At 38.8% G+C, this 22,829-nt stretch overlaps 1 protein-coding gene across 1 annotated transcript in view; it reads left to right on the forward strand.

The window, feature by feature from the left end:
• Positions 1–22,829, forward strand: part of LOC126199032 (synembryn-A) — a 130,441-nt gene that overhangs the window by 61,775 nt on the left and 45,837 nt on the right. Inside the window, exons 4-6 of the mRNA XM_049935733.1 lie at positions 130–419; positions 5,127–5,284; positions 18,891–19,050. Coding sequence (XP_049791690.1) covers positions 130–419; positions 5,127–5,284; positions 18,891–19,050 — 608 coding nt within the window. The remainder of the gene's footprint in view (positions 1–129; positions 420–5,126; positions 5,285–18,890; positions 19,051–22,829) is intronic.

Below are 22,829 nucleotides of genomic sequence, written 5' to 3' on the forward strand. Positions count from 1 at the left end.
GACTAAACAGGATGATCTAGTTACCAAAATAAATTCATTGTCATAATTATGAAGATGTATTTACAAAGTGTGTGTGTGTCATTTTCTTTCTCTTCATTTATTTATTCATTAATTATTTCTTTGTTTCAGTGATGCTTGAGGCATTAAAGGCTCTCTGCAATATTGTGTATAACAGTCAACAAGCTCAAGCGATTTGTGGCCAAAATCATGCTGTGGAAGCAGTGATTATACGGATGCGAACATATCCTGAAGGTGGCTGGCCTATTACTCTCAAATATTTTGACATGAAGCTTTTGTTTTTGATTACTGCTCTGTGTTCATCAGTGAGACCCACACTGCGGGGCCCTCTTCATGGGTATACATATTTAGTGGCGAGCTTGGACTTAATACTGAAACAATCCAAAGGGAAACCTCTAATGGTAAATAATGTGAAATTTCTTAAATGTATACACTAATCTTCATTCTTCATCATAAGTGTGGCCAAATATCTGTAAATTAATCCTTAGAGTGTTGTTTTACTTATCTTTACCGCACATGCCCATTTCCAAGCCCATATTTCCCCTTCTGTGCACATTCTTTTCATTTGCTATACATCCTGATTAGCAAAAACAATGAATGTTAGTGCGAAATAAAGATTGTGGTGACAGATTGATTTGCAGCGATGTTTACAGTCGTGTCTGATTTAATGCAGTTTGGTACATTGGAAGCTCTGCTGTTTCTCAATAAATATTGTATTCTTGTTTGTTTATGGCATTCTGTAGAATAGTCATAATAGAAAAGAGCTTAACACACAAGATGCATTTCACAGAATTGAATAGCTTTTAAGGTATGCATTTTAGAACCCATGGCCTTTTTTTCTTGTTTTGCTTCATACTACCACATTTCAAAATATGGAATAAAGAAGAGATGTTGCATCCCAGACAGGCACAACAAAAAGATCAATATACATTTGAGCTTTCAACCAAAAGGCTGTCTTCCAAAGAAGAAAACACACACACACACACGCACACGCGCGCGCACACACACACACACACACACACACACACACACACACACACGCGCGCGACCACTTTCTCAAGCCACTGAGAACGGCCTCAGTGGCCAGAGACAGTGGTCATGTGTGTGAGAGTTGTGCTTGTATGAATATATATATATATGTGTGTGTGTGTGTGTGTGTGTGTGTGTGTGTGTGTGTGTGTGTTTCCTACTGTAGAAGAAGGTCTTTTGGCTGAAAGCTTAAATGTCTAGCAGCCTTTTTGTTGTGTCTGTCTTGATTTGAACAGTTTTGGTGGTTGCTTCACTTTCTTTTATATTTGTCAATTTGTAGTGGAAGAGTGGGCACAATGAGACACAAAATATTCAACCCCATTTTTTTTCAATGTGGGATGAAATATTATTAATCTAATTGTAACAGTTGTATATAGTGATATTGCTCCTACAGTGTAAAAAAGCAATTAGTTAACAATAATAAGAAACCCACTGAAAAATCTGAATTAGTAAAGAAAATTTCAAATGTCCAATGTTCTCTTATAGAGGTGTGGTGGAGTGAGAAGCAACAACAAATATTATCAAACACTGAAATAATCAAGGTTTACATTAAAAGTTAGAAACCTTTGTTGGTGTTTCATTTCGCAATGATCCATGGTCTTAGGTAAAATCATTATAACATATGAGTTGGAAATAATGGGTACATCTGGCGCATTGGGGGAAATAAATTTCCCATGACATTTTACACGAACTGTAAAACATTATTAGGAACAGATGTGGACTCTGACCATAAGTTATTGGTTATGAACTGGAAGTTAAAACTTAAAAAATTGAAAAGGTAGAAAATTAAGGAGATGAGACCTGGATAAGATGAAAGAACCAGAAGTTTTTGAGAGTTTCAGGGGGACCATTAGGCAACATTTGACCAAAACAATGGGAAGAGAACACAATAGAAGATGAATGGGTAATAGAAATAAAATAGTGAAGGCAGCATATGATCAAGTAGGTGAAAAGGAAAGTCTTATTAGAAATCCTTGAATAACAGAGGAGATATTGAATGTAATCAATACAAGGAGACATTATAAAAATGCAGTAAGTGAAGCAGTTGAAAAGGAATACAGACACATAAAAAATGAGATTGGAAGAAAGTGCAAAATGGCTAAGCAGGAATGGCTAGAAGACAAATGCAAGGCTGCAGAAGCATGTGTAACTAGTGAAGAAAGATAGATACTGCCTACAGGATGATTAAAGAGACCTTCTGAAAAAAGGAGAAGCAGCTGTATGGTTCTCAAAATCTCAGATGGCAAGCAAGTGCTAGACAAACTAGGGAAAGCTGAAAGATGGAAGGAATGTGTAGAGGGGCTCTACAAGAGACATGAACTTGAAAACAATATTATAGAAAGGGAAGAGGGAGTATACGAAGATAAGGTGAGATGTGTTACTGTGAGAACAGTTTGACAGAGTGCTGGAAGACATGAGGCAAAACAATCCCCATGCAGTAGACAACATTCCCTCAGAATTCCTTGGAAGAGGCAACCATGGCAAAAATATCCCATCTGCTGTGCAAGATGTATGAGACAGGAAGAATGTAACAATTCCCATTCCAAAGAAAGCAACTACTCATAGGTGCAAATATTACCAAACTGTTAGTTCAGTAAGTCATAGTTGCAAAATACTGTCATGAATTATTTGTGGAAGAATGGAAGAATTGGTAGAAATTATCATCTGGGAAGATCAGTTTGGGTTCCGGAGAAATGTAGAAACATGCAAGGCAAAACTGGTCCCACAACTTATGTTGGAAATTCGGTTTTAGAAAGGCAAACCTACATTATAATATTTGTAGACTTAGATAAAACTCGTAACAATGTTGACTGGAACATGCTCTTTGAAATTGCATAGATGGAAGGGATAAAATACAGGGAGCTGAAGGATATATAAAGTTTATAAAGAAACCAGACAGCAGTTATAAGAGTCAAAGAACATGAAAGGCAAGCAGTAGTTGAGAAGGGAGTGAGATATGGTTGTAACCAGTTTAACAATCTGTACATTGAGGAAGTAATAAAGGAAACCAAAGAATAATTTGGAGAGGGAATGATGAAAGTTCAGGAAGATAAAAAGTAAAAACTGAACGGTTTACTGATGACATTCCAATTCTGTCAGAGACAGCAAAGGACTTGGAAGAGAAGTTGAACGAAATGGATAGTGCTTTGAAAAGAGGTTATAATATGAGCATCAACAAAAGAAAAATAGGATAATGGAATGCAGTCATATTGTATCATCCAATACTGAAGGAAACAGATTAGGAAATGAGACACTAAAAGTAGTAGATGAGTTTTGCTATTCGGGCAGCAAAATAACTGATGATGACTGAAGTAGAAACATTATAAAATGCAGAAGACCGATGACCTCAACCAAAATGCAGACTGACTGTAGAACAAAATTGTTTCTGCGTTTCTGAGAAAGAGGAATTTGTTAAAGCCTGGTATAAATTTAAGTGTTAGGTAGGATTGTGATGATATTTGTCTTGTGCGGAAGTGAAATGTAGATGAAAAGTATTTCAGAAAAAAAGGAATAGAAGCTTCTGAAATATTATGCTATAGAAGAAAGCTGAACTACAGATTGCAGAAATAGTGAGGAAGTACTGAACCTGAGTTGGGAAGAAAAGAAATTTATGGCACATCTGGAATAAAAGGAAGGATCGATTGATTGAATTTGGAGATGAATGTTGGGGGTTAAAAATTGTAGTGGGAGACCAAGGAATGAGTACAGTGTGCAGGTTCAGATGGATGTTGGATGTGGTAATTATTTGGAGATGACGCGTGCACAGGACAGACGACCGTGATAGGTTACTGTGGAGAGCTACATCAAACTAGTCTCTGGACTGAAAACCACAACAATAACAGTAACAAGCTTCTCCTTTCACCACATTGCCATGTGATGTGTATTCCCTTGTATAATTATCATGATGGGATTGGAAGCTACTGTTGATAAGTAACAAATTATGGAACAGAATCTGTGCTCAGTAGTTATTTTTAGGAGGTAAAATGAGTTTTATTACCAATAGACACATATAAAAATCAAAGTGCTGCACTATCCAAGGTCACAGGACCAAACTTACTGAACTAATAGGATGAGAAGGATTCACCAGTGTCTGACTGACCTACCCTTCCTTTTAAACCTTCCTCAAACTATCCCTTTTCCCTCCCTAAAGAAGGATATATTAGTAATGAAAGCTTGGATAATGGTTCAGTTTTATTTACACACATTTCTATCAACAGTACTATACATTTTGCCTCCTGAAGGTGATAACTGGCCAGAAATTCTCTCCCATAATTTATTAGTTTTCTCAATTGAATGTTTCTGTGTATAAAAGGATATGCAAAAAGAAGTTACTATCAAATAAAGAGAGAAAAATTTATTATCCTTTTACATGCTGTGCCATAAGTCCCTCTAATGAATTTTTCCTATACTGTGTTAATTTCTACAAAATATTTCTCTTTCATAAATTGTATTCTTATTCTTTGTAATTTTATCTCTGTTCTCTCTTTCTAATTTATGATACATAACTCAATAGTCTTTGACCTCTGTCTAATTTCTTCTGCAGTTCATATTCAGTTTCCTGCCTCACTCATTTAATCTTAAACAACTATAAACTGTTTAAAGCATTTTGTGTGTTTACAAAACATTTGTAGAACTATCCTCTACGGAGCCCATATCCCAGTTCTCCCCAGTTATTAGTTATCTAAAGAAAACTGTTTGCACGCTTTGAACATATTCTGGAAGCTTGGTATCATGTGTGTATTTCCAGCCATTCACACAAGAATTGCCATTCTGGTTTAGCTATAGCATGTTTATTTACAGTTTAGTATTACAATAACTAACCTTAAATGAATTAAATTACAAGAACTGACATTTTTAAAACAATGAAGTCAATATAATGTTCTCTTCTATCATATTTATGCCAATCATTTTTCATCTTTGTACAGATCTGGTGAATTATTGTTTTGCATTTCTTGCAAGTCTAAGCTATTTCTGCAACGGAAGCTGAGTTATTACTGCTGTTCTCCAAACATTTAATATTTTAGTGTTCATTTACAGAATAGCATTGCAAAAGCAGTTTATATGCTTTTATGTTTCAGGGTGAACAAGTCCAGTTTGTCTGTGAGATTTTGAAAGTGTTATTCAATCTCTCTCTTGGAGTAAATCAGACTGAAGAAGAACCACACCACATACGTTTGGGTGCAATTTTATATCAACTGTTGCTTCTCAAATCAAGTAACCCAGCTGAATTGAATATGTAAGTTGCATAACTAAAAGACAAAATTATTTAATTGGATAGATAAAAAATTTACTCACCAAGCAGCGGCAGAACACACACCACACACACAAGACAGTTGTAATTGGCAATCTTTCAGAGCTAGTGGCTCCTTCTCCGGGCAGAAGGAAGAGGGGTGAGGGGAAAGGGCTGAAGAGGTCTTGGAAAAGAAGTAGATTACGGGAAAGTCACCCAGAACTGTGGGTCAGGGGAGACTTACCATATGGGATGATAAGGAAAGACTTCTTTCCTTCTCATCCCATATGGTAAGTCCCCCTGGTGGTAACGCCCACCAGAAAATGACCAGAAAGGTATGCATCCACTTCCTGCTCTCATGAGCCGGATGAAGAAGGCGATGACTGCTGTGTTGTGGGCGGGTGCAGCTCGATTGATAGGACGAGAGGAGGCGAAGGTTGCGTCTCCATGGGGTCGACCCAAGGTGTCATGATGACACCACCTGGTGGCTGCTGTGGCCGCGCTGTCCTCTGGACCCGTGAATCTGGGGGAAGAGAGACTGAAAGATCATCGTGTATGTTACAGAGGTGAAGCTGATTTTGATGGCGGTGCTGCAAACCATCTGGACATGATACATGCATGTCAATGGATGATCCCGCCTCACATCCACCGTCTGCTTCCGCTAAAGACCCTGTAAAAGACAATACCATGTGGTGCGAAGCGATACTTGCAGCCTCCCTTCGCCACCGGATGCTGAGGAAGGTGGAATAGTGTGCGATGGCGATGGCCATGAAGCAATTCCAACCGCAATGGTCCATCCCATGGGTGGGAATGATATGAGATGAGAAACTGTTGCAGTGCTTGATCCCTGGTGTGTGCGGACCGAAGTTTGGCCATCTGCTGCTTGAAAGTTCTGACAAAACGTTCAACTTTGCCGTTTTGACTATGGATGGAATGGTGCACTGGTTAGGACTAAGGATGGAATGGTGCACTGTTTAGATGCTTTATGCTATTGCACTCACAGAATGTTTCAAATTCATTTGAGGTGAACTTAGGTCTGTTGCCTGACACTAGTATTTCAGGTCAACCTTCGAGGCAAAAAATGGATGACAAAACCTGAATTGTGCTATGTGATGTTGTCGAGTTCATTGGTACAGCAAAAGGAAACTTGCTATATGGGTCAACCACAATCAACCAATGAGTGTCCCAAAAAAGTCCCGCAAAGTCTATATGCACACGTTGCCATGGTGATTGCGACTTAAGCCAAGAAGAGCATTTTTGTGGTGGAGCAGACTGATTTTCGGCACATTTGTGACACTGTGACGTCGTCTGTTCTATTTGGGTGTCCATACCATGCCTGTTACAGTGTTGACGCACTGACTGTTTCATACAAACAATGCCCCAGTGTCGGTGAAGTAACTGCAACACTTCATTTTGCAAACTACAGAATTCTTTGTGCTATGCAAGGAATGAGGCCAAGATGTGAGAATGTACTTGAGCAAAATGTTCAAATATGAATCAGCTTCCATGGCCTGTGCAATTTTTCTATAATGCAGTAGAAATAACTGAAGCAATTCAGAATCCTGAGATGTGACAACAAGTTGCAGCAGAAGCGTCAAAGTCTATGTCATGTCTAATTGGAAGACGTGAATGTGTGTGTCCGCATTATCACGTTTAGCTGTCAGACGATACGCAATCTCATACTGGTATTGAGACAACAACAAAGCCCATCTTTGCAATTTTTGGGCAGTTTGTACAGGAACTGGAGTCGTCGGATGAAATGACTGCAGAGGTTTGTGATCCGTTACAAAGTGGAATTGTCTGCCATACAAATAGTGGTGGAATTTGGTGACACCATATACAATAGCCATTGCCTCTTTCTCAATTCGTGAATAGTTATACTGAGCTTTGAACAACACTTTTGATGCGAAAGCAGTAGGTCTGTCTTTATCACCAATTCGGTGTGAAAGCACTGCACCGATTCCATAAGAGGAAGCATCAACTTCCAATACATCTGGTTTGTCAGGATCAAAGTGAACTAAGCATCGATCACTGAGCAATGCATCTTTAAGTTTTTGAAAAGCTATTTGGCACTCCAAACTAAGGGGACATTCTTGCCACGCAAGCGATGCAATGGAGCTGTGATTTGTGCAGCAGTCCGTATGAACTGAATGTAATAGTTCATTTTCCCTAAGGCTGACTGCAGTTCTGTGATATTGCGAGGAACTGGCAAGTCGCGTATGGTTAACAAATGCAACTAAAGAGGATGTACACCTTGACTGATTTATGACATGACGAAGATACTGCAACTCAGGTTTTAAAAAAAATCACACTTGTCCAGTCTACACACTTGAAACGAAGCATGTAAATTTGCAATATGTTCTTCAGGTGTACAACCTGCTACAACAATATCGTCCAAATAGTTTGAACAGTTTGGCACTTGTGCAGTCAGCTGTTCCAAATACTGTTGGAAAATGGCGGGTGTGGAAGCACTGCCAAAAGACAAATGCAAATATTTAAACAAGCCCATATGAGTATTAACTACACACACGTTTTGAGATTCTTCATCGAGCGCAAATCAATTTTTGAAAAGTAGCATCCAGTGCCTAATTTGTCGATGAGATCCTCTGGGCGTGGCAATGGATGGTATCAATGACAATTTGTGGGTTGACTTAAAGTCAACACCTAGGAGAATGCGACCTTAAGGTTTGGGGAGAAAAACCAGTGGATTAGCCCATTGACTGGCTGATATGGGCGCTATAACTCCAGGATCTTGCAATTCCTTAAGTTCAGCAGTGACTTTGTCCCATAATGCAATGGGAGCAGTTCTGGCCTGGCAAAATTTCAGCTGAGCATTGTCTTTCAGCGTAATATGTGCAGCAAAATGGTTAGCTTTTCCTAAACCTCCAGGAAAGAATTCCAGGAATTCTTTTAGCATGCTAGCTACACTGTCTTTTGCATTGAATGCGGACACTGACAACACATTGTCCTGAATGTTAAAGCCAAACAAATCAAAAGAATCAAGACCAAATATATTCTCACACTCGTGTGATTGTAGCACTGTAAAAATTTCCGTTAGCATATGCGAGCGATACATGGCAGGCAAAGTACATGTTCCAAGAACGGGAATGTCGTGTCCATTATAATCTGTCAGCTGTGTGCTAGTTTTAGACAGGTGTGGAGAGCCTAACAGTTCATATGTGTGACACTTTAGCAATGTGACAGAGGCACCTGTGTCCAACTGAAATTTCACATGTTTCCCACAAATAAGTAAATGAACAAAAAGTTTATTTGACTGACGTATCACTGTAGAAACTGCACGCTTGCTAGTTGCAGACTTGGAATATACCACATTAATGACATGGGCCTTGTGACTAGAATTTTGTGAGTGGGCTGAATTCTTATGTTTGTTCCATTGCAAACATATGGATTTTCACATGTCCTTCCTAGAACAAGCATAACACTGAACTTGTCGAGAGGGGCAGTCTTGGTGTTTGTGGCATGAATAACACCTAGGGCAAGACTTAATTCTGTTTGCCTGTGTAGCCGCCTGTTTACTGAACTGTGTATGCGACATGGAAGATTGTTTACTCGGTGTGCTTAGCGCACACCACCAGTGCAGAATGGGGTAATCGCAGCTAAGGGACTCAACCCGACAAATAGCTGGCTGCTCAAATTTATGAGCCGAATAGGCACCGGAATCGTACTGATTTAGTATTTGCATTACCTGCTGAAATGATGGATCGGACTGTTTCAAAATTTGTTCTCTGGCTTTGACATTAGGTACATTGTACACAATCACATCACGTAACATAACATCTGAATATAAAGCACCGCAAACACATTTAAATTTCCATTTCCCTGTCATACATTGCAAATCTGTTACCCACTCAAGATAAGTTTGTTCTGACCATTTTTTGCTGTTAAAGAATTGATACCTAGCTGCTACCACATTCACTTGTTGGTCGTAATAGTTTGTTAGTGACTGTACAACCTGGCCATAATCAAGTTCATTCGGAGTGGTGTTAGGAAAAAGTTTTTGCATGAGGCGAAGCACTGCACTTCCTACTGTAGATAATAGATAAGGAATTTTCACAGTACCTGGTACATTGTGGGCCAGTAAATGTGTGTCAGACTGTGATAACCACTCGAGCTATTCCTCTTCTTGGTCACAAAACTGTCAAAAAGATGGTATAGCAGCTGTAGTAGGCAGTGCTTGTACCGTCGGGCGTGCAGTGTTGGCAAGTAGATGCTGCACCATGTTGAGTAGTGCTGATATTTGCTGCGTCCAAAACTGAAACATCTGCATTAGCTGTGTGGCTTCTAACACTTGCGGCTGTGATGCCAGAATAGGGGGTGGGACAGGATTGTTGGGCATGTTGGAAGACATAAATACAAAAAATATGCAAGGCAAGCAATCTAAATAATGACAAAATCGGAGAAAAGTTCTGCATCGCCCATCTGAAATCACTGATTAGCAAAAGTGGCGAACGCTCCTGCAAAGTAAAGACGAGAGAATTAAGGTGCCTGCAAAAATATGTCCGTGGCTGTCAGCAGGGAGTTCGGAGGATTCTTGTTGTCAGCTTTTGGCTTTTGCCCACTTGTCTTGTATAGGGTGCCTTAAAGGATGCTGTGTTCTTGGAATGCTATACAGCAATTCAAGCAAGTAACATTAGTAGTTTTATTTCAATAAATAAAATTGACAATACTTAACTTGGAGATGTAAAGGAGTAGTCACACACAATGGGCAACATACAAACAAGTAATGCTCGACACAATAGATAAAGTCCAAACAAGCAATGGACATGGATTGTAACACTCTCAGCTATGCCGTGCTATGCTCTGCAAATACATTCCACTAATGTCTGTATACTGAGCTGATCTGAGCAGCCGAGGCTGGCAGGAGTGACGCTTATATTCACTTCTTGCAGATGTCGCTCTGGTCGTGGTGTGGTCCTAATCAGCGCACCATTGGCTGACGTCGTCTCACTGCCTTCTCTGGTCTTCCGTTCTTTATCTTCGTTCTGGCACTTTTGGTTACACCAGAACACTTCGATTCTCTTCTGGTCCAGTTTTCTCACAGTGTTTCACTACCATACAATTCTGTATTCCAGATGTGCATTCACAGCTATGTCTTGCTCAAATTAAGGCCTATGTTTGATTCTAGCAGATGTCTCTTGGCCAGAAATGCTCTTTTTGCTAATGCTAGTCTGCTTTTTATGTCCTCCTTGCTCAGTTTGTCATGGGTTATTTTGCTGCCTAGGTAGCAGAATTCCTTAACTTCATCTACTTCATGATCATCAGTCCTGATGTTAAGGTTCTCGCTGTTTTCATTTCTGCTTTTTCTCATTACTTTTATCTCTTCAATTTAATCTCAATCTATTTTCTGTACTCGGAAGACTCTTCATCCCATTCAGAAGGTCCTGTAATTCTTCTTCACTTTCACTGAGAATAGCAATGTCATCAGTGAATCTTATTATTGATGTCCTTTCACCTTGAATTTTAATTCTACTGTTGAACTTTCCTTTAATTTCCACCATTATTTCTTTGATGTGTAGATTGAACAGTAGGAGCAAAAGATTACAACCCCGTCTTACACCCTTTATAATTTGAGCATTTAATTCTTGGTTTCCATTCTTATTGAATTCTTATTGTTTCCTTTTGGCTCTTGTACATATTGTATATTACCCATCTTCTGCATTAGCTTATCCCTAATTTTCTCATAATTTTGAACATCTCGCACTGTTTGACACTGTTGAATGCTTTTTCCAGGTCAACAAATCCTATGAACATGAACATGTCTTGATTTTTCTTTAGTCTCACTTCCATTATCAAACTCAACACCAGAACTGCTTCTCTGATCCCCACACTTTTCCTAAAGCCAAACTGATCATCATCTAACACATCATCAGTTTTCCTTTCCATTCTTCTGTATATTATTCTTGTCAGCAACTTTGATTCGGAAGCTGTTAAGCAGGCTCAGATTTGTTGGCTCTTTCAATCTTCAGAATTGTGTGGATGATATTTTTCCGAAAGTCAAATGATATATTGCCAGACTGATACATTGTACACACCCAGGTGAATAGTTGTTTGGTTGCCACTTCCCCCAGTGATTTTAGGAATTCTGATGGAGTTTGTGTATCCTTTCTTACTTATTTGATCTTAAGTCTTCCAAAGCTGTTTTAAGTTCTGTCACATCATCAGACAAGTCTTCCTCTTTATAGAGGACATCTGTGTACTCTTTCCATGTATCCACTCTCTCCTGTGTATTTAACAGTGGAATTCCCATTGCACTCTTAATGTTACCATCATTGCTTTTAATTTCACAGAAGGTTGTTTTGACTTTTCTGTATGCTGACTCAGTTCTTCTGACAATCATTTCTTTTTTGATTTCTTCACATTTTTCATGCAGCTGTTTCACCTTAGCTTCCCTGCACTTCCTATTTATTTCATTCCTAAGTAAATTTTACGAGAGCTGTTCCAATAAGTAATGCGCCACTTTTTTTTTGTCAGAACATATTTATTGTTAAGAGTCAGAATTTGGTGATAATGTACGTCAACATGTCTTGTCCATGTCCTATTTTTCTACGTAGTCTCCGTCACATTCTGTGGCTGTATGCCAACATTGTGGATGAGCATATATTCCCTGCTGGTAAAAGCTCTTGTCCTGTAGGCATAGCCATATTTTCACTGCATGACTGACACTCTCGTCATCTTCAAATTGTGTTCCCCATAGAGAATTTTTAAGTGGCCCAAAGAGATGGAAGTCTGAGGGTGAATGATTGAGCATATCTGGAGCAGTGGCAGTGATGGGACATCCCAAGCATATCTGATCATGGAGCTCTGTTTCTGCATTTCCTGAGGCTGTAACTTCCTTTACCCATCATCCAACTGTACTATCAACTGCAGCATTGTCATGCACTGCACAAAAACATTTGTGGATGTCCATCACGGTTTCAAGAATTCAATAACAGCACGCTGCTTGTAACGTGAGTCATATGTAGACGCCATTTTGACCCTGTACTAAGGCTCTGCCATCTGCCAGAATGGTTCGAATCTTCACCACTGTTCAGAACAAACACCAAATGTGAGGCACCAACAAGGGCACTTGTTAATGTATATTAAGGGCTTTTTATGTGGGGCACTACTTATTGGACGACCCTCACATTTCTGTATTCCTGAATTTTCCTGAACATTTTTGTACTTCCTTCTTTTGTTGATCAGCTGTCCATTACCCATGGTTCCTTTGCAGTTGGCTTCTTTGTACCTGTGATTTTCTTTCCAACTTTTGTGATTGCCCTTTTTAGAGATGTCAATTCCTCTTCAATTGAGTTGCCTACTAAGCTATTCCTTATCACAGTATCTACAGCTCAGAGAATTTCAAGCGTATCTCCTCATTCCTTAGTACTTCCGTATCCCACTTCTTCGTGCATTGATTCTTCCTGAGTAGTCTCTTAAACTTCAGCGTACTCTTCAACCCTGCTAAATTGTGATCTGAGTCTATATCTGCTCCTGGGTCTGCCTTACAATCCAGTATCTGATTTCAGAATCTCTGTCTGACCATGAAGTAAACTAACTGAAATCTTCCCTTATGCCCTGACCTTTTCCAAGTATACCTCCTTCTCTTGTGTTTCTTGAACAGAGTATTCACTATTGCCATCTGGAAATTTTTGCAGAACTCAATTAGTCGTTCTCCTTTCTCATTCCTAGCACCAAGCCCATGTTCTCCTGCAACCCTTTCTTGTACTCCTTCCCCTACAATCACATTCCAGTACCACATGACTACTGGTTTTTCATCTCCCTTTACGTAATGAATTACCCATTCGTCGTCAGAGTTGCTCTTACAGGCTATTTACTCATGAAGTCATTCATCAGTGAGAGGAAAAGTGACTAAAGGTGAGGGATAATCAACTGCAAGCTGTGAAACCAATGGCCCCATCCATTTTGTTCCTCTGTCCAGTCATGAAGGAAATATGTCATTAACTTGTCTCTGTATAGTACTTAGTACTCTTATATATGGCTCTTTATTTGGGCTGGATGATTAATTTTTTGTTGCCCATGTGGCTTGTGCATTTCACTGTGCCTTATTTTAACAAAGTGGTTTTTATTATTCTGGTGAGAGGGTAGCTGTAAATTTATGTGTGGTACTGCATTCTACTTTATCGGATGCCAGGATGAGTGTGATATGTGTTTTAAAATTTTGTGAATTGCTCTGGCCTAAACTTTTATGTTACAGAGTGTCTGGCTCATTCTTCGTAAGTGCAGTAATCAGCCAGGTTTGATTGCTGCTGTACTATTTTTGCGTCTTTCATAGTATTGTTTCCCTTTGAATAAAACTTTTAGATTAAAGATTGGATTGTCGTGTGTGTGTGTGTGGGGGGGGGGGGGGCTATGTTTCCTACCAAATATGTCATCATCATCATCATCATTATTACAGGTATGATATGTTGTTAAGAACCAAGTCAGGAAGGCTAGGGGTGATAAGATATTTGAAGTTTGTGAAGGCTGAGTAGTTCCTCAATCAGCCTAATGGGGTGGAGGTTCCAATTCCAGTCCTCCAAGGAAAAATCCATCACAATCTGAGAAATCGTACCCAGGTCCTCTGCATGGCAGTTAGACGTGTTGAGAAGATGGACTGTGTCCTCAAATAATTACACGTTTAGTACTCAAATAATCACACATTAAAAGAGAGAGACAGAGAGAGAGAGAGAGCGAGAGCGCTATTCTACAACTTCTTGGTGTCATCTGCTATGTTTCCAGTTTTCCTAGAATCTATCAAAACAGATTTGGTGTGAGAAACTAACACAGGGTAAACATCATCTCATTTCTTAGAGCCTTATCTTTAACTTCATAATATTTGGATACAGATCTATTAACTTTCTTCTTTTCTTGAAGACCATTGAATGATTCTCTAGCTACTAATTTTATTCATCTTTTATTAAAGCAATAGAATAGGTATTGAGTCATCAGAAACTGTTTTTATTCAGTTTTCTCCTGTTCATAAATATCTTATGTAAAGAGCTTCACAGATTTTGTCATACACATCTGTTGTTCTCTTGGAGTGGTGACATTTTCTTGCCAGACCTGCAAAGAAAGATTAATTGGGGTAAGGATAGAGTAGAAGCATTTCAGGAGTGAGCCTAGCATACTGCACATGGGCTCAACATCAAATACATGACTTCAATAAAACACTGCTTGTTTACACTTTTTGCATGGACCTAAACTTAAATGTATATGATCTTTTTTACACCTTTGTGTATTTTCAACTGCACTGGTGTTGTTATAAATGCAAAGCAAAGCAAGAACAGTTACGTTTTACTGGAAAGTACCACAAAGGTCTATTTATGGTTATTGTAAAAGCGAGAGCTGCTTTATGTATTTAAAAGAAGCAAGACACAATGTTATGCAACATAGGGCAATATTCTGTGATTGTTATGACCATGTATTGGCAAGGCAATAATAGACAGATAAATTCAATAGTGGAAAGAATTTTTTGATAGAGAGGAGTTTAGAGATGTGAGGCTTATGGGGTGATTCTGACAAGATCCAGACAAATATTGTAAACTCATTTCTGAAGCTTTGGTGGAATTTTCCTTCAGATTATTGTTCTCACTAGTTCATTGACGTCCACAAAATGCTAGTATATAAAATGCCATTATTTTGTTCACTGTGATTGATGAAATGATGTTGACCTTTAAACACACAGTATAGGAGATTGCAACAAGTTTGTGCAAACCTTATTTCTATATGAGAGTGTGTGAAGGTGAGTGAAATGTATTTTTTTAGGTTTTTTCAGGTAATTTTCAGCAGCTGATATATAAAAAAAACTCGTGACACTGAACTGCATTAACTGGATTTTATTAATATTACCAGTTTTGGCCATAAAGCCATCATCTGCTACCTAACAACATAACATTACAGTTTGTAGAACAACATTAAGACAACACAAATTGGTGCCTGGAAGTGACATAATAATATGCTTACAAAAATCACTTAAAACATTTCATTTGTCATGAATATTGAAACACAAGGTGCTGAATATTTTAATGAACATGAAAAACAGAATAAAAATCTCATTCATAGAATTTATAAGTGCAGCAATCATCCTGTTCATATGAGATGACAACAACAAATACAAAGTGACTTGGCATCCCAGCCCAAAGATCTCCTTATATTGAAGATATACCATATATCGATATGTACGTTACTTAATTATAAAATGTGACAAATAATGTGAAGATAGGTATAAAAATGATCCAATAATAATCACATACATAAAGTCAGTGACAAGATAAAGTGAGCTCTTGTAATTGTGTGACTCATCCAAGTTATTACATAACCTATGTATAAGCCTTTCTGTAGAAGATCTATACAAGATTCATTATTCTATTAATGTACAGTAAAATTACAAATTTTCATCATAATTTTTCTCCCACATGTTCAATAATTATTCAAGCAATTTGATTTTTTTGCATGGATTCTTAATAATCTTAACACATCGAGGTTGCTTTTGGCTGTGTAAGTGGAAAAATTGCTCCCCATGGGTGATTACGGGACTCTTAATTAATTACCTTTACTGTACCCATCCACCTTTCACCTTCTCTTCTTTGCTTAACACTTGTTTTTCTCATCTAAGCTCTTGAAATACATGTGTTTCTCTTTTCTCGAAAGATTTCTTTAATTTTGCTTTACACAGCATCTGTTTCCCTAGTTATGTAAGTTTCTTGTGATTTTTATTTTTTTTCCTATTCATTCCTGCTTTATCATTTTGCATTTTCTTTCAATCATTTTTAGATGTCTGTACCTCTTTATACTTGCTTCCTTTGTTGCATTTTTATAATTTCTCCATTCTTCAATTATATTTAGTATCTCAAAGGATTTATACTGGACATTGACTTTTTGCCTAATTGTTCATCTGCTGCCCTGATTATATGTTAAGTCAGCTGTTACCGTAGTGCTCCCTTTGAAACTCTTAATCTTGTTGTTCCAACTTTTCCAGATTCTACCTTTCTTTAATATCTCATGTTTAAATAATGATGGCAGATTTGGAAACATAAAATAAACAAACTAAACCATGAAAGAAGTAGCTGAACAGATGAGCTTGCAATTTTCTTCTGAAATTTTTCAGGTAATGCTAAATATCAAGGAAAATATTTGCCAGTGAAACGCCAGATACATACAATAATGTACGGTTAGCTTTAAATACGCCAGCAAATAGATTACAGTCAAGAGGTTGAATAAAGAATGTCTTGGAAACAAGAGTCCGAATATTGAAATAACTTTCCAAACCACACAAAGCAGTTGCAACAAAAACAGCTTTTCAGTAAACACAAAAAATCAGCCTCACAACTCCGTTAGACAAATAAAGTAATAGTAGCATCAGCAGTGCAAGTCTGTGTGTCAACTTGCGTGGATAAGTGGTCAGCATGTCTGACTGCCATCTAGAGAACCTGGACTTAATTCCCAGCACTGCCAGGGGTTATTCCTTGGTAGATGGGAGGACGGAAATAGGGTGGACTCCACTTTGTGAGATTAACTGAAGAACTGCTTGAATGAGAAGTAACAGTTCCAAGGTCCAAAGTGTGCTGATCCCATGCGTCTCCATACTGCATCCAAATAATGCCCTAAGCAGAGGATGAAACAATGGCTTGTCGGCATTGCATAATCCTCTGCACCTAATCATGGAGTTACTTGGTTTTTGTAGTGTAGTACAGTGAGTGAGACGCTTTTGTTGTCAGCTTCCTGTTTGTAATGTTCACTTTTTCCTTCAGTTGAGAAACTGTATAAACTTCAAATGATCCCATGTTGGAGAGATTTATAACAATGTACTACATTTTCTTCTTTAGTTGACTGCTGTGTGGTTAGAATTATTTTCTTGTGCCTCCTGCCTATTTCCTATTTTTAAATCCTTTTAAGGTAAGCTGTTGGTAATTCACAGGAGTTAACATTAGATCAAAGATACTGAATTGAATTTGGGAGAAAAGAAAGTTTTTGGCACAAATTGACTACAAAAAGGGATCGATTGACAGGACTCATCCTGAGGCAGGAAGGAAGTATGAAGGCAAAAACTGTAGACAGAGACCTAGGCATGAATGCAGCAAGCAGAGTTAAATGGATACAGGTTGCAGTAGATACAGGGTAGCACACGAAATGTGTTACCAATTGTTTCTTTCACAATTTACGATGCACATTAGATATCCCGCTAGGATCTCTACAGCATTACCAGCAGAGCTTGGAAAAACAAATGAGTTACGAAATGATGTGTAATTCACGATATTGCTGCTAGGAGACTAGTTAGCAGCAGACTGACGACACAGCAACGATCGGCAATTGTGTTACTTTTTCATGAAACGAAAAGCCTTGTTGTGACTCAGAGGCGTTTTCGACAACAGTTTAACACATGTTGGGTCCCTTGCAAGAAGACCATCCACAGGTTGTACGATAAATTTGTACAGGAAGTAACAGTATTGGAAGTGAAGTGACCTCGGCCTAAGCCTGTTTCTTCGCCAGAGAATATTGAAGTGGTACGAGTTGCTGTACAGAGACATCCTGGGAAATCATGTAGAAAGGCAGCAGTGCAACTGGGAATATCCAGATGCTCCATTCAACACATTCTTAAAAGTGACTTCCATATGTGCCCATACAAGATGACCTGTGCACAGCATCTCACTGAAGAACACAAGCAGCAGAGACTACTGTTTGCTCAGTGGGCGGAGGATAGGGAAGAAACTCTCAACAATGTTTGGTTTTCAGACGAGGCGCATTTTCATTTAGACGGTGTGGTTAACAAACAGAATGTACGCTTGTGGGCCACTGAAAACCCACAAGTGCTTTATGAACGACAGCATTATGCTCCGAGGATTACAGCGTGGGCAGCAATTTCCAGTCACGGACTTACTGGACCCTTTTTCTTTGAAGAAACTGTGAACAGCGAGCGGTATTTGAGCATGCTTCGCAATAGCTTCATTCCACAGCTTCTTGCTACTACCTTTCCCTTCAACATGCAGTGGTTCATGCAAGATGGAGCAATGCCACATACTGCAAACACTGTGTTGGAGTTTTTACACGAGCATTTCAACATGCGGATCATTTCACTCAGGTTTCCAGGTCACTTCAATGACGGACAAAATTGGCCCCCCAATAGCCCAGACCTCAATCCATGTGACTTTTTTCTTTGGGGGTACCTAAAGGAAAAAATTTTCCTGAAATGTCCACGTGATTTAATGGAGCTCAGAAGACTTATTCTTCAAGCTTCCAGTTAAATTACGGAAAACATGTGCCGTAGGGTAATCACTAACTTCACGCTTGAAGGAAGTTAGGAAACAAAATGGTGGACATATTGAGCATTTGCTGAGTTAGAACAAATCTCGATAGACGGCTCTTCATTGTAGTATATGTTCCTTTCAGATTGTATTGACAAAATGGTGACACACATCGTGCACCACCCTGTACATATATATGAAGAGATTTGCATGGGATAGACTAGTTGGGAGAGCTGCATCAAACCAGTCTTCGGACTATAGACTACAGCAGCAACAACCATTACTTCATGCACACACCAATTAGTGGGATCTTTGCAATGCAAATAGATACCTTCATTCTTTCTTACTCTACGCTGTTAATTTTTTTCCAGGCATGCAGTAAACTTACTAGTCAGTCTTCCTGGGAGCTGCTATTCAGAACTATTGACACTTGCAGACAGACTGTGCCCACCTGAGCTGGAATGTGAAGGATATAACATGGCAGTGGTGGAAATAATATTGGAACTGTTGGATGAAAAGCTGGAAGACCAGGTAGTTATCGATTCTCTATTACCAAATGTCATGTGTGTTTTGGAGTTAATCTGGGAACATAGATCAATTTTGACATCATTCTTGATTATGTACAAGCATTACCACATATACAGTTCACTGATTTGAATTTAACTACATAAGCTATTGCCCACAAAACCTATGTCAAACATTATTTCTTATTACTATTCTATGTTTCTGATTTATGTAACTAAAAAGGAATCTACACTTTGTCCCTAGATCTGCCCCAAGAGTCACATTTAAATAGCAGAAATTAAGAGTTGGAAGATTTTTACATGTTTATTCTCCTGAAGCTGCAGTTTAATAATGAATTCAGAGCTATAAATGTTATTTAAAATGCTAAACCTAAAATAATAAGTGAATAATAATACTAAGGACACTTCAACATTTGTTATTTATTTATTTAACCTGATCAGCTTAGGGCCTTCAGGCCATCTCTTACCAGGGTTCCACAAATTCAATATTTTTTTACATCATAGTTACTTGAGAAATAACAATAATTTTAGTATGACAAATAGAAATAAAATAGTATTAATAGAATTAAAAGTGATTTCACCTCTATTAATACTACTGCTGCTGCCACCAGTAATAATAATAATAATAATAATAATAATAAATAACAGCAATAAAATAATAACAACAACAATAATAATAGTAATAGCGGTAGATACAAAAAATATTTATTGGATAGATGAAAGAATCTGCTCATTAAGTGATGGCATGAGAACACACAGATAAAGATATCGATATTTGCAAGCTGTTGGAGCCTTCTTCTGGCAGAACGGTTGAAGGGGAAGAAAGAGGAATGAAGGAAAAGAACTGGCGAGATGCAGGAAATGGACAGAGTTTGAAAAAGGCACCCAGAACTCATGGGCAGAAAGGATGAGATTCCTTGTCATCTGATGTGCAAAAATTTCTGCACTTGTCTGCATGCAGCCAGGATAGCTATGCAAAATGATGTTGAAATATGATCTAAGAGTGAAACATCACAGACATATCAGACACAGGTGACACAGGTGACATGAGCACTTCAGAGAAAGAGCTTTCAGGGTAACATTGCTGTAATCAACAGTTGGAAGAATAAGTGGTTGTACAAGTTCTTTTTTTTCCTTCTTTTTTTCAGAACAAAAGGGAAGATCTTTTTAAATTTTTGTAGGGCATGCCATCTTGCTCATTGTGGCTGTGCTCAGTCCAATTTAGATTTATGTGCATATTTGCTCCTAGATCCTTTCCTGAGAGAGAAAAATTGATATTTGTTCCATTTAGTATTGAAGATGATAGTGTTCCCCAATATTTCGGGCTAACGTGTCTAGAATGACCAACAGAGCCACTTGTGGTTTGAATGCGTTGAATTTTGACCCTGTATTCTGTGCCCCTTTTGACAGTGCCTACAGGTCAGGCATGAAACTCTCAACAGCCATATTCAAGTTTATTAGTTTTGCACTTAGATACAACTGGAGGTCATCAACATACATGTGGTAGTTGCAGGAGGACAAAACTGATGACATAGCATTGCTGTACAGGGAAAGAGTATAGGACCTAACACTGAACCCTGGGGAATGCCTCATTCTGCCAGCTGCCATTGAGACTTTATGATGCCTGGCACAATGTATTGCTGGCAAGATGTCAGGTACAAGCGAAACCGTTCCACTATGTTGCTGAAAAATGTAGGCTGCTAATTTTGGCAAGTAAAATGTCGAAGTCAACAGTTTCAAAACCTTTGCTGATGTCTAACATAAGAATCACACAATAGTCACCTCTTGTCTGTCCAAGGCAACCTTCAGGTTGCCTATTACCTTTATTACGGCACATGTTGCACTGCAATGATTACAGAAAGCTGATTAGTATTCATCCAGTACATTGTTTTTAGTTAACTAGTTGGTTAACTGGTTCCGGACTGTGTATTCTAAGGCCTTGGATGTCGCCTAAAGATGTCGCCTGAAGTACATAAATAGGTCAGTTAACCAGAGTGCGCTATGACATTGTCCTTTTTGAAGTAGTGGCTTAACTAGTCCCTGTTTCCAGGCCTCAGGGGAAACATTTGTGGTTCATGAGTGGTTGAAGATATTTGTTATAGTGGGCAGTAGTGGGTCAGTAATAAGCTTCATCATTAGGACTATGGTGGCATTGTGTCCAGTAGATGCTGATCTGATACACATGTTGATGTGTTTGATAGTATTGCAAATAACAGATTTAGACAGAATTCTGCATCACTACTGTCATTTATCCGCAGAAAGTAATCAATAAGTATCTGTTTTATTTTTTTACCTTAATAATGAGCTCATAGCAATTTGCACACACAGTTAAAAAACTGAGGTTTCCTTCATTTTCAAAATTCAGTGCTTCAGGTAAATTCTTCATAATTTGTTACATCATTATGGAACCACAGCAATCGTACTTGCTGTTATAACAACGAGCGGTCCAAACTTCAATAAATTATTTATGTTGGATTCTGGTAACTGGTTTCAGTCTACAAAACTATCTTCTGACCAGAGGCTCTAGATGATATGAGGAGATGGTTCAGTGAGCTGTGTAGTAGCGACTGGTACTTGTCATGAACTGAACATTTGGAAAAGTGACAAGTTCCAGCTGTCACTACACAGCAGTTCTGTGAACCGGCTCCTCCCTTCTTATGGAGCCTCTGCTCTGAAGATGGTCTTACAGATTGAAACCGATAACCAGAATCAAAAGTAAATAATTTATTGTGATTTGGTCTGCTTTTAGTAAAAAAACGAGATGCATCCAGCAAGTAAGTTCCGATCATGTCCAGAGGTGGCATGAGTAGTCGGATAGGAATGTGCATGCACAGGAGTGGAGAGGATGTATGTGGAATACTGCAGTGCAGTTTGAGTCTTTTTGTAGCAGTGGGTACCTCACAGTCCTGGGATAAAATGGCTGCTCTGATATTGTCTCCCATCAGCTGCAAGATTCCTGCAGTTATCCAATTTTTGCATGCTCAGAAGCAGTCTCCAGCATGGATTCATTGCCAGTTGTGCCATGTGTATGGACAGGACACTGTGAGCGACAGTACATTCAGACAATGGTGTAGGCAATTCACTGAAGGACAAACCAATATTCACAGTGAAGATCGTAGTGGTCGACCATCCCTGGTGACACCAGAACAGATGGAAAGTGTGTGGCAAGCAATTTTGCAGAGCTGGTGTTTCACAATTTCAGAATGCTCTCATCAATTCCCCCCAGATGTCTCGCTTGCTCTTGCACAAAATTGTCTCCTAGTGGCTTGGTTTTCATAAAATATGTTCACGATGAATGCCAAGGCAACTGACAAATGGACACAAAACCAGACATCTGGCCACAGCATTGACATTCCTACAGTGGCACGCAGAGAAAGGTGATGAGTTTCTCGACCATGTTGTTGTTGGATATTAAACATGGGCACTACATGGCACACCAGAAACAAAACAACAGTCCTTGCATTGGTGATGTAGTTGTTCACTTGTGAAAGCCAAATTCAAGCAGATAATCTCTGTCAAAAAAATCATGTTCACTTTCTTCTGGGATCGATGTAGTGTCTTCCTGTGTGAGTTTTTACTGCAAGGGGAGACAGTGAATGATGATTGGTATTGTCAGAAATTGTAAAATCTGAGGAGGGCGATCCAGAACAAGTGATGTGAGATACTGAAAAGAGGCATTGCACTTGTGCATGACAATGCAAGACTCCATACAGCCAATCCACACGAATGTGTTGAATCGGTGTGGATCTTCAGCGATCCATCCTACAGCTCTGACCTTGCCCAAAG

Source organism: Schistocerca nitens, chromosome 8, assembly GCF_023898315.1.
Source record: "Schistocerca nitens isolate TAMUIC-IGC-003100 chromosome 8, iqSchNite1.1, whole genome shotgun sequence".
In the NCBI taxonomy this organism is placed as follows: domain Eukaryota; kingdom Metazoa; phylum Arthropoda; class Insecta; order Orthoptera; family Acrididae; genus Schistocerca; species Schistocerca nitens.